The sequence below is a fragment of the Mangifera indica genome, chromosome 4, assembly GCF_011075055.1.
Source record: "Mangifera indica cultivar Alphonso chromosome 4, CATAS_Mindica_2.1, whole genome shotgun sequence".
Lineage (NCBI taxonomy): Eukaryota > Viridiplantae > Streptophyta > Magnoliopsida > Sapindales > Anacardiaceae > Mangifera > Mangifera indica.
The window spans coordinates 19,901,519-19,914,832 of NC_058140.1; the positions used below are offsets into that span (position 1 = coordinate 19,901,519).

The following is a 13,314-nucleotide window of genomic DNA, read 5'->3' on the forward strand; positions in this document are numbered from 1 at the left end:
AGTGGGAAAGGCTTTGAAGCTTGGGAGGTAAATTAATAGTTGGCTTGGTTGAATATTAAGCTTTGAAGCTTCTTTCTTTCTGTTGTGTCCTTAAAGGTAAATTTAGATAGGAGATGAGTAAAAGCACTTTTAGGGAAAGTGATTTTGAAGGCACGGAAATTGCAAGGGAAGCTAGGGTGTGTGGGAATTGGCGGTGGTGTGTTACGGGACGGGGTGGGCAATGGGCCTGGCAAAGGGATAATGTGGTGGAGTGGAGTCAGTGATCGCATGTGATGTTGAAAGGCTTGGTTGGTTGAGTCCACGTTCTTTGCATGAAAACTGCCTGAGAATTAGTGGATAGGCTAGTCTTCATGCCATCCCATGGTTTGACTCAAATCGCCTCAAAATCCTTAATCTTAACCACCTCTCTCACCTAACCATGAACCATGCACCCTCTAGGTGGTGGATTCAACTTTAGCTAAAATTGAGTTTACCGTCGAATCAAACTAAAGTTTTAATTCAAAATCAATTCGTTTGAATTGTGGATTTGATCTGAGTGTTTGGATCAAATCCACCCTACCATTCGATCATAAAAAATAAATCTATCCAATCACCATCCATCTTTGACAATTTTTTATTGGTTTGTTTATATATATATAAGAGGAATGACCGGCAAAAATAAAAAAAAGTCATTATAAAAGAAAAATTGTTGGTGATGCAAGCTCTGGTTTGAGTTGAGTCAATAAACGATTAAAGATTGAACAATTCAGGTCGAATATACCCTACTAGATGATATTTTAGTAAGTACATGAATTTCTAGTGTCTTCCTTGTTATTCAACTTACACTTTATACGCATAAAAATTTGAAATAAAAGTGATATACTTTCTTGCTTTCCCAGCTTATTAAAAAATTGATACGATTGTGCTTGTGACATCGAACGAAATGGAATTGAGACCTTTGGTTCAAATAGGTGGTCATGGATTGTGGAAATAATTTTTGACACTTCACGCTATTGTAATATAAATTTGATCAAAATACTTTAAAATTGTTGTTTGATTCAGCTTGAATCATCAGAGTTTGCATCGTTCGACATTCTTCTTCATCTTCTCATATGATTTTTTAAGATTCTGATTTTTTTTGACAAGATTTCTTCTTCTCCGACAATTGGAACCAACCGAGCTTGATCACAAACTAATTATTCTGGATTTGAGTAGAATTCAAACGAACCTTTGAATTCCGTTTGAATTTGGTTTGGTTAAATCCAACCCTAAGCCTGGCCCATATGGTATACAAATTATTCTTCAAGCCCGGCCCTATTCATCTAGACTCCTATACAAAATCTAGCACACTTCCAAGCCCGGTCCATATTCATCAGAACTTGCCCGCGGCACAAGAAACTTTTTCTGCCTTTGTATGATTATTTATCAACCGTTCTCTTCCTTCTGCTTTTTTAAGTGTCTGTATCTGCTCTACGTTCTCTCAACTGAAGCGTCATTCATATCTTCGTTAAAGGTACGTTAGAATCTCCTATCAGATTCAATTGATTTTGCATGTCATTAGAGATCTGTGAAGCTGGCCGCGATTTGTAAGTTAGGGTTTACGATTGGAACTTTTTGGGTCAGATTATTTTCCTGAGTTCAATTCGATAATTTAAATTATGGATCCTTTTGCTGGTATTGAACCCAGAACGTGATATAGGAAAGTTAGTCGAACTATTTTTATTATTTGAGTTGATATATTCTATATTTCTATTGTAGTTAATATTTTATTCGTCGATTTGGGTTATACTCAGTTTCTTAGTCTATAGGCTCTTTACTTACGTAATTTTAATATGTTTTCATCATTATAAAAATGTTTAAGTTTATTATGTGGGAACTCGGTAACTATAGCTTCCTCACAGACTGATCCGGGTTAATTTCCTGAACTGAGCATAGAATAAATGTAGTATGTAATGCGTGGATTTTCATATAATTTGTATTGGTTTGGAGAGTTTAATTTCTATTTGTTGTAGGTTTATAATCATGAAGCTTGACACTAGTGGTCTTGAATCAACTGCTCCACATTTGGGGGCAATCTGTGAGCCTTTTTCTAGCTTTGCTTCTGCTCCTTCATTTGATCTTCCTGTTACTACTGATGTGAGTTCCAATGCACGGGTTTTCATATGATGCTAGAGCAGATTTTTCGGTTTAATGATTGTATTCATTGGTTTGTTTAATTGTTTCTTTCTCAGTTTGATGGGTTCCAAAAGGAGTCTGTACAAATGGTGAAGCCCGCAAAGGGGACAACTACGCTTGCTTTTATTTTTAAGGAGGGTGTCATGGTTGCAGCTGACTCTAGAGCTAGCATGGGGGGCTATATCTGTATGGATTTTTCCCCTCTATTTTGTTTTCCTTCTGCTTATGATTTGCAAATTTAATGTTCATAAATTTGAATTGAATTCTACAATTATGGAAAACACGTGTTGAAGCTTTTCTTCTGCGACATATTAAGGGGATTGAGAAGACATTCATGCCCTATATATGCTGGCAACTTTAATCTTCCAGTAATATTAACATGATTGTATTTTCACTTTGTTATTAGATATTAAGTAGCCAAGAGCATTATTATTTCCTTTCTGATTTTTCCAGCATCACAATCGGTGAAAAAAATTATTGAAATCAATCCTTACATGCTGGGGACAATGGCTGGAGGAGCTGCTGACTGCCAGTTTTGGCACAGAAATCTAGGCATAAAGGTAACATATATATAAAATGTGAAGTGTATGCTCTCAAGTGTACTGGATACAATGATTAGTTGTTAGCCAATTCATTTTTTACTTGTTGCTCAAGTGGCCATGAAAAGTAGCTTTGAGCAGTCCAACATTTCTAGGCTTTTTTCGGTGTTTAGCTCTTAATATGTGTATGAAGACTGAATCTTGTAAGACCCAATTTTGTGTGTTCTCCACATGCGAACTACTAATTCTCAAGTGTTATACATATTTAGTGTCGGCTGCATGAATTGGCAAACAAGCGCAGAATCTCAGTTACAGGGGCTTCAAAGCTGCTGGCTAACATTCTCTACTCTTATCGTGGAATGGGACTGTCTGTTGGGACTATGATTGCTGGATGGGATGAAACTGTAAGTGATTTTATGTTTCGTTTTCTTTTCCCCATTTCTTACCAAGACTCTTTTTGAAGCTGTTTTCTTTGGATTGTAGGGACCTGGATTGTATTATGTAGACAGTGAAGGAGGAAGGCTGAAAGGAACACGGTTCTCTGTTGGGTCAGGTTCACCATATGCTTATGGTGTATTAGATAGCGGGTATGTCTCTATTCCCCATGTTTTTACCCTTTTCTTTGGTTCCTTTGTTGTGTAGGCAATATTTGCAGAGTATAGATTAAGGATAGTTTGAAACTTCTTTATGTTATGGGGTGCAAAAATGTTTACATCTTATATTGTTTTTTAAATTGGCAAGCAACATCAGGTTACTCCCATGTAACAAAGAAAATATTTGATAAGTAATAAAAAAGTGTAACAGCTAAAGAATAGTGAATTTGAAAAAGACATCCACTAAAGTTCTTTGCATTTATTTGTGGAGTATGTATTTCCTTATAAGATCCCCTACCCTTTTTGGGGGCAACTACCAACAGAAAAAGTTTTAAAAGTTTTGGAAATAATGCTTCTTTTATGTGTCTTCTGTCCCTGCTACCAGGGAGGTCTTGTTGTTGTGGCAGGAACAGCACATCTTGTACCTGCTTTCATACCATTTAAATTCAAGCTGTCGCTATATGGTCAATTCATTTTTGGTTAAGATGGTGGAATTTGGTAGTTTTGGGATGATTTTTGCGTGGAATATGGTTGTTTTGACAGAATTGTAATTTTATGGCTTTGCTTCATGCATTGTTGAATTGGCAGAGCTGAAGTTTTCCCCGCATTTCATGATCACTTTGTTTTTAGAAATTATAATTGACTATTTTCATTTATATTGATTGATGATAATACTAATTTATGATGTGTATTCTATAATGTTTGTGTGGTGATCTTATCATCTCCTATATTTTTATGTTAGGTACAAATATGATTTGTCAGTTGAAGAAGCTGCAGAGTTGGCTAGAAGAGCTATTTATCATGCAACTTTCAGGGATGGGGCTAGTGGTGGTGTTGCTAGCGGTACTCTCTCTCTCTATCTATACACACACACACAACAATCGCTCTCTACACAATTTTTTTCATGTGCCTGTTTTGATTGAAAGCTTTTCTTTAAATCAGTCTACCATGTTGGACCAAATGGATGGAAGAAGCTGTCTGGTGATGATGTCGGGGAGCTTTACTATAAGTACAATCCCATCAGCACAAGCACAGTGGAACAAGAAATGGCCGAGTCCAGCTCAACTTAGGGGTTGCTTTTTTTCTTTTTCTCTGAAATTTGAGTGTGAACGACATTTTCTATTTTACGATAAATGAGTTACTGCTTCTAAATTGCTGTTATCTGAATAGAAACAAGTAGTAATCTGAAACTCTTTCATGATATTCCTCTATTTCATAGATGATATATATGCTTGCGAACTAGAGATTTCTCTGGGTTGATCTTCTTCCCCAAAGCATTCATGGATGGTCCTTGTTTCAAGGTGATGCTGTATTATGGCTGGCAACTGGTTTATTGAGAATGCTTTAATTCGGTGACCGAATATTTCAATTTTCGGTTTGTATTATGAATACGAACTGCCCAGATGTGAACCCATATCATAAATGTGCCTGTATTTGTATCCATTGTTAGAATACATAAAATTACTTATCAATGAAACTTAGTTGTGGTAATGTCTTACCATACAAGGACTGGGCAGCTACTTTAGGTACCAGTAACTTCATTGAAGTGGAAAGTCACTGTTGAATTGATCTGGTATATCTTGAAAGGAACTTGTCTTTTATAAGTTACATCAGTTTCCCTATCAATATATTTATAAATAATTCTATAATATTGGGAAGATTGAGGTATGGTCTTTACTAGAAATAAACCATAATTCAGTACATTTAGATTCAATGTTTCTAAAAACAATAAAACTATGTATATCCACTTTAAGTACACAAATATATACACATTTATATGTGTCATCATGTGATTTGATGGTTTTGAATTAAAAATAAAACAATAATCAATCATATGATGACACATATGAGTGTGTATACATTTATGTATCCAAAGTGGGTACACATAGTATTGCTCTTCTAAAAATTGTCTGGATTTGTGTGAAAGGGGTCCACGTTTCTCAAGTTTTAAGTTGAAAAATTAGTCGATTATGGCTAAATTACAATTCATATCATTTTATTTTTCTTAGTCACAAAGCAAACTTATGCCAACTCTTGCCACCCTTCTGTGTGTTTGTCTCTTACGGGAAAAGTCCGTTTTAAGTTTTACATGGATGGCGTTTTGATAAATCTTTTAAAATCCGGTTCATATTGGTCAGTGAACTAGTTCTTGCAATTATTAATACTCCAAACGAATATACATGTAGTAAGAAATACGCATTACATATTACAAAGTCACAATTACATGCATTACATAACACACCGTTGTTTTTAGTTAAATATAGGTATGATGTTTATTTAATCTATAATTAGTCTGATCATCGATTTACCATTAGATATGAACTGAGATAGTTTAATCTCGAAAATTAATTTAATTTGATTTGAATTTATTTAACTCGAATTCAATTTAATTTGAAGTCAAGAGGGTTGACTGTTTTTTAATTTGAGAGTAAAACTTTAGAGAAAGTTTGACTTAATTTGGCTTAATTTGGCTTGTGAGTTGGGGTATAGTTTGATTTGATTCATGATTCGATTTGAGTTGTTAAATAATAATCAAAATAATGTAATTTTGTCTATTTATTAAATAAAATAACATTGTTTAATCATAGAGCTAAGAACTCAAATCCTAATTTAAAATACAAATTCAAACGATACTTAAATAAAACTCAACTCAAAAAGTGTTTAAGTTTGATTTGATTCATATCCATTCCTACAATGATCGACTGACAAGACCCAAACCAGTCTCTTAGCTGGGTCTTGATCCAAAAATCATAAAGTCACCATGTTACTCTTTCACTTTATAAATAAATAAATGAAGAATTAGACTTGTGTGTGTTTCCTTATTCCTAATTATCGAAACAAGACAAAAGTTAAACGGACATAAGTCATTCCACAAAGAATAAACAGCAATTATGGTGTCTCTCTCTAACACCCCCAATTTCTGGTTGCTTCTACGCATGATTTCATGATTGAGAATGAGAAAAAATCATCATTAAAATTCCCACTAAAACAAACATATAATAAAAAGTTAGTTGGATTTCTGAATCAATCATAAAATAATTCATGAAGAGCTCGCTTTGTAGAATAACAAACTACCCAATCAATCTTGTAGTTTGACAGAGAGCTCTAGGTGAACAACGGTATCAACTACAGTACTGTCCATTGCAGCAAACAAAAGCAAAGCATTTGACAGCTATAGGCTACAGGACATGCAATCTGTCAATGCTAAGAATTTAATACTCTCAAAGTGGGCAAGGGTAAATCCGAACCAAATTAGTTTAGTTTAGTTCAATTTTTGATTTAATATTATTTATTTTGTTATTAACTCTCTCATAGTAATTTTATAATTAATTATTTTAGATTCAAATTAAATCTTAAATCGGTCTATATTCAAAATCTGTTTAACTTAAATCCAGTTTAGTCTAATACTAATTTAACTTGTAAATTCATGCTTGGAGTTGGATTAGATAATATGGTTTAGGAATGTGGATATTGAATTGGACTTAAACCCACTATTGTTAATAATATTGAAACGAGAGTAATATCATATATTATACAAATTAATATGATATAATATAATTAAATAATTTTAAAATAAGAAAAAAATTAATAATTATTTTATCCTATGATTTTTCATAAGATAGTCAAACAAAAATGCAAAATTTGCCCATATATATAATTTTATCCGTAAAAATAATTTACAATCCATAATAGTAGTATCGATTTTGACATAATATAAAATAACAATCAAATCATCAGTAGGGCCTTCTCTCTGTTCCAATTTTTTTTTAATATCAGGACTACTCCCACTTTACGCATGATTTTTATATGCGGGCTCATCCTTCGTTTAAATATGTAATAGTTCACATGCAATGAAAGCTCTGCATAATTGTTAATATTCGAAGTAAATCCAAATTATTACGATTAATTTAAACTTAATTAAAATTTATAATAATACCTAACTGAAACTAATGAATTAATGTTGAATTGAAACACACTCAGAAGATAACTAAGCAATCAAGATTTGAAATAGTGGAAGAATGCAAGCAATAGAACCCCTTGAATGTCCTAAAAACGCTGTTTCCAAAACAAAAAAACTGAAAGGAAAAACAATTAAAACAAAACTCAAAGGTAGAAAGTTTTCCAAATGTCTATAATTTTGCGGACACAGTGGAACTCTATTAAGCTTTAGTTGTGGCCGTTGTAGATGGAGATAGGACTGTTTAGTTGGTTATTCAACATTTTACCAAAATTGATGGAATTTGTGTTGTGAGGTTGCTCATTCAGGATTCTATCTTGAATTCCTGATTTTTTTGAAAAAACTTTCATTCAAACATCATGAACCAAAATATCATGAAATAGATAGTTACATCAGAAGGGTGAACAATAACTCTAGATGGGTGAACCGTAACAACTTTCAAATTTGAACTAAGTTAATAAACTTGAATTTCAATTCGAATTTAACTCATTTTGGATACCAAATGTGAGTTTAAGCCCTTAATTGGACAACGACAACTTGTATCAAACCAAAGAGAGAAGGAATCCCTCGTGAAACAATAAAAGACAAAGAACTATTTCCCACCCAAGTTTTAGTTAAATTATAAACACACACAATAGTTCAAAACTCTAAATACCCATATGTGAATTAACTTCTATTAAAAGTAAAAATAAAATCGTTATTTTAATACTAAATTTCAAAACCTTAAAAGTTTATATCATTTACCTCTTTTAGTTTAGAAAATTAACAATTTTCCCCTAATAAAACTTTAAAAAACTATAATTTTTCCCCTAGGGTTTCAATTTTTTAGGTGAGCCACCAATTTACCAGAATTTGGTGGCTCAACGACGTCGAAAAAGCATCCAAAAGCGCATTATTGTCTAGAAGCGTTGAGCTTTGGACAATGTTTCATCGTCCAAAGGTGTTTATCTGGATGATGATATGTCATCCAAAAGCTTTGATTTAGATAACGCATCATCATCCAAAAGTGTCAACACTTCTCCACCTCCATTGAGCCACCAGATTCTAGTGGATCGATGGCTCACCTGAAAATTTGAAACCTTAGGGGAAAATTGTAGTTTTTCTGAGTTTTATTGTGTGAAAAAAATTGTTAGTTTTTTAAAATAAGGAGGAAAAATAATATAAATTTTCAGGGTTTTGAACTTTAGTAGTAAATTGATGATTTTACTGTTGCGTCTAACAAAAGTTAATCCATGAATGGGTATTTGAAGTTTTAAACTCTTATCTCTAACAGAAATTAATTTATGGATGAGTATTTAAAGTTTTAAATTATCATAAATATATTTTTGAGATTCGATTAAAACTTTGGTGGAAAATAGTCCTTTGCCCAAACAATAAACAACACAAAAGATTAAAATTTTGATCCTACCAAATCAAGATTAGTTGATGAAAAAGATAAAAGTTATTCCTTTAAAGGCATCTTTTACATAATAAAAACATCCTAGATTCCAGAAACTATGAAAGAAACTTGTGTGCTGTGCTGTTTTCTTCTGTTCTTCAACCAAGCTAACAGAGAAAGACTCAACAGAAACTACAAAAACACACATCAACATCACGCATGAAGCCCCCTTAAAAAAAGCACTCGGATTTGAGTTGAGTTGAGTTGAGTTGAGATTTGAGTCGAGTCATTTTGCTTTTCTTCTACTCCCCCTTTCGTTAGAAAGAAGAAAGTCATCTCTCTCTCTTGGCGGGAGTGGGCCTCACTGTCCTATCAAAATCTCGTCTCCTTCAAGTCTTTTTCTGATAAATACGTCTCCACATCTAACTACCCTTGTTCCTATTCCTCTTCTTCTTCTTCTTGCTTCTTTTTATTCACTGTATATTCTTCTGTGATTAAATTTCATTTATTTTTCTTTGTCAACTGAACTCTAATGGAAAACCGTTTCTGGGTTCTGTTGTTTGTCTGTTTTTCCTCTTTTCAATTGTCTTTTTCTCTCTCGCCGGATGGACTCACTCTGCTTTCACTCAAATCCGCCATTGATCAGCCATCAGACGGCTCTGTTTTCTCCGACTGGAACGAGAACGACCCCACACCCTGTCACTGGTCAGGCATTTTCTGCATGAACATTTCCGGCTTCCCCGACCCACGAGTGGTCGGCATCGCAATTTCCGGCAAAAATCTGCGTGGCTATATTCCCTCCGAGCTCGGTTCTTTAGCCTATCTCCGTAGACTCAACCTTCACAACAATAATTTGTACGGATCAATTCCTGTTCAGTTGTTCAACGCCACCGCACTTCACAGTCTCTTTCTCTACGGCAATAATCTCTCTGGTTCTCTCCCGCCGTCGATCTGTAACCTCCCTAGACTCCAAAACCTTGATCTTTCCAACAATTCTTTAACGGGTTCTCTTCCTGATGATATAAAGAATTGCAAGCAATTACAAAGGCTTATACTTGCCAAAAACAAATTTTCCGGGAAGCTTCCAGCAGGGATTTGGCCAGTTTTGGAAAATTTGGTACAGCTTGATCTTTCTGCAAATGATTTTGAAGGCCCCATACCCAATGATCTTGGCGAGTTACAGTCTTTATCAGGTACTCTTAATTTATCTTTCAACCATTTATCTGGTAGAATCCCGAAATCGCTTGGGAATTTACCTGTTACAGTCAGTTTTGATCTGAGAAACAATAATTTGAGCGGTGAAATACCTCAAACGGGGTCGTTTGCAAACCAAGGACCAACTGCTTTTCTTAACAATCCTCAATTATGCGGCTTTCCTCTTCAAAAATCTTGCAAAGACTCTTCAGATAGCCAGCAGGAAACCCAGAGTTCGGTGCCGGAATCCGATAAGAACAAAAGAAAAGGCCTGAGTCCCGGTTTGATTATATTAATATCAGTAGCTGATGCAGCTGGTGTTGCATTTATTGGTTTAGTGATCGTTTACATTTACTGGAGAAAGAAAGACTCCAATGGCGGATGTAGCTGCACGGGAAGAAGCAAACTCGGAGGAAACGAAAAGGGAAAGCTCTGTTCTTGTCCTTGCATAAACGGTTTTAGAAATGAAGATTCTGAATTGGAGGATCACGAAAAATCAGAAAGAACGAAATGTGAAGGAGAGCTGGTGGCAATTGATAAAGGGTTTTCGATTGAGCTCGATGAGCTGCTGAGAGCTTCAGCTTATGTACTGGGAAAGAGTGGGTTAGGGATTGTGTACAAAGTTGTTCTCGGAAATGGCGTGCCAGTGGCTGTAAGGAGACTTGGTGAAGGTGGAGAACAGAGATATAAAGAGTTCGTCAGTGAAGTCCAGACCATTGCTAAAGTAAAACATCCTAATATTGTTAAGTTGAGAGCTTATTATTGGGCACCAGATGAGAAGCTTCTTATCAGTGATTTCATTTCCAATGGCAACTTGAATAATGCTCTTCGAGGTCAGTTCAGTTCCTAATTACGTTCCATTTACTTATCTTGTTCTTGTCTGTCGGTTGAATTACAGTTGTGTTTTCTTAAATTCTTTCCTGAAATTAAATTTCGATTTGGACAAAGCATATAAGGTTAGGTGGGTGGACGCATATTTAGATACCCAAACCCAATTGACTCTCGTTAAGTTTTTTCTTTTAGAGGCATAAATTGTGTCTTGATTGGTCTACGTGTCGACAAATGATGATACATCATTTAAGGCATGAGCCTATATGCCCCATTCTTATTATTAGATTATCGGAATGCCCCATCCATCAGTAATCTCATTGTTTTTACCTTAAGACAGTAAAAGCACAAGGAAAGAGAAAGGATTAAAATTGGAAGATTAAGACCTTGATCTTGATAAAGACATGCACAAGTATAATGGCAAGGGACTTGTTGGCTTCAATCTGGGTAAGTTGGGTTGGCTGGCTCTGTGTTTTAACTTTGTGAATGGGAGATGTTCAGAAATGGTAGGTCCTTCGTTGGCTGTGTTGACAGTTTTGGTGGGGGCTTCAGCATTTCAAGGTCAATGACAATGGGCCATGAAACTCTCTCACCCCAAAAGCCATGATAATCCTTTCCGATCATACATTAGGTCATCAGTCTACCCATTCACAACAAACCTATACTCCACACAAATAGCAAACATGAAACCTCCCTTTAATTAGGTCTTAGGGTCGAGCAAAGTTTGAGAACTCTATAGACCAGAATACCTCTTGTTGGACCTCTCTCACTCTGAAAGTTAGCTTAAGAGTAAGGGTTTCCCTACACTTATATACTCCATCCAATTCACCTCCCACCAATGTGAGATTCCTAACACTTACATTCAAATTAATTGCTTCAGCCCCACTTAGCATGGAATGTATTGTAAAGCTTGCACGTTCTGGATTTGAAGGTTCTGTTTAAAGTGGCTTTTTACAAGGTTCCTTGTGTTGTTCTTCCCTTTTAAAAGAGTAACTTTTAGAGACAAAAAGTCAAGACTTTGTATTCCTTTTTCTGCAGTAGCTAGTTTTGCAAACCACTCTATGTTTTCTTTCCTTTGAGAGACTCACTTTTCCCCCACCATTCCACTCTACTTATTGGGCCCTGTAACTACAAGTGTACTTACATTTTTAACAGGAATTTTAACTTCATAAGAGATGGAAATTTACTAGCCTAAATTCTAATTTTACAGGGAGAAGTGGGCAGCCATCCTCAAGCGGCCTCTCATGGTCAATAAGGCTGAGAATTATAAAGGGAACAGCTCGGGGCTTGGCCTATCTTCACGAATGCAGTCCAAGAAAATTTGTCCATGGAGACATCAAACCATCAAACATCCTCATCAACAATGATTTTCAACCTTACATCTCCGATTTTGGACTCAACAGACTCGTAAACATCACAGGCAATAGTCCTTCTTCCTCCGGCGGATTTATGGGCGGAGCCCTCCCTTACATGAAGTCAGTCCAAACAGAACGAGCCAACAATTACAAAGCTCCAGAGGCTCGAGTCCCCGGAAGCCGACCCACGCAGAAGTGGGACGTATATGCGTTCGGCGTCGTTCTGCTCGAATTACTCACTGGAAAGGCGCCTGAACTCTCGCCAACCACATCAACGTCCATCGAAGTTCCGGATCTGGTGAGGTGGGTGAGAAAAGGCTTCGAAGAAGAGAACCCATTATCGGATATGGTCGATCCGTTATTGCTGCAAGAAGTGCATGCCAAAAAGGAGGTGCTGGCAGTTTTTCAAGTGGCACTTACTTGCACAGAGACAGACCCTGAGGTCCGGCCGAGGATGAAAAATGTATCGGAAAATCTTGAGAGGATTGGCTCATAGAAGAAAGAGATTTTTGGTTAAATTAATTTCCTGCAACAAAGAAGCTGCAATTTCTTGATTTTGCAAGGGTCGATTCTTCATTTTTTAAACAATGGATTTGGCGAAGTTGCTGAGGGAATAAATTTCAATCCCATCATCTTCCCAGCCACATGCCTTTAGCAATTTTTTATAGCTTCACTGGAATATACATGTTATGTTTGTATTGTGGCAAAAGTTTTTAGGTGACTAATTGGTAATTTAAATTTTATTGAATTTTCCTCTAAATAGGTTTTGCTTGTAATAAGAATTAAGAAGTGTTACTTTTTAGCTCTTTTAATGATTTGTCTAGTGGAGGACAGAAAGGTTATCCATGTTTCTTAATAATAAAACTATCTTTACATATTTGTTAGCATGCAATTTAAATACATAAATAATATATTATTATATAATTAAATAATTTTAAATTAAAGATAAAATAACATCCAATCATATAATAACATATCATATATATATATATATATATATATATATATATATATATATAAATTATAGATAAAAATATATACATATAACATTATCCGTTTCTTAATATTTAATAAATAAAATATGCTCTTTAAATACTATTCTTGTAGTTAATTGCAGTCATTGATATTTCAACAGGCTTTTTCGAAGGGATTTTTACCAAAGAGATATCACTCGGATAAGAGAATATTGGATAACATTATGAATGTTCTAAGTGTATTCTAAAATATTTTACCAATTTTTTTTAATGAAATAGCCCTATATATCGGTAACTTTTTAATCTTTAATTTACTAAATGTTAAAGATTTGTTTAAAGGA

At 35.0% G+C, this 13,314-nt stretch overlaps 2 protein-coding genes across 2 annotated transcripts; both read left to right on the top strand.

Moving 5' to 3' along the window:
• The first annotated feature begins 1,337 nt into the window (after nt 1-1,337).
• On the top strand, nt 1,338-4,489 carry LOC123213939 (proteasome subunit beta type-5-B-like). Its single transcript, XM_044633574.1, has 8 exons — nt 1,338-1,492; nt 1,992-2,115; nt 2,211-2,340; nt 2,608-2,714; nt 2,963-3,097; nt 3,177-3,280; nt 4,029-4,129; nt 4,229-4,489. The coding sequence occupies exons 2-8, from the start codon at nt 2,002-2,004 to the stop codon at nt 4,354-4,356; spliced, it is 819 nt and encodes a 272-aa protein (XP_044489509.1). The 5' UTR covers nt 1,338-1,492; nt 1,992-2,001; the 3' UTR covers nt 4,357-4,489.
• A 4,278-nt stretch (nt 4,490-8,767) lies between these two features.
• Nucleotides 8,768-12,886, top strand: LOC123213938 (receptor protein kinase-like protein ZAR1). Its single transcript, XM_044633573.1, has 2 exons — nt 8,768-10,649; nt 11,855-12,886. Exons 1-2 carry the CDS (start codon nt 9,155-9,157, stop codon nt 12,493-12,495), a joined length of 2,136 nt encoding a protein of 711 aa, XP_044489508.1. The 5' UTR covers nt 8,768-9,154; the 3' UTR covers nt 12,496-12,886.
• The last annotated feature ends 428 nt before the right edge of the window (nt 12,887-13,314 follow it).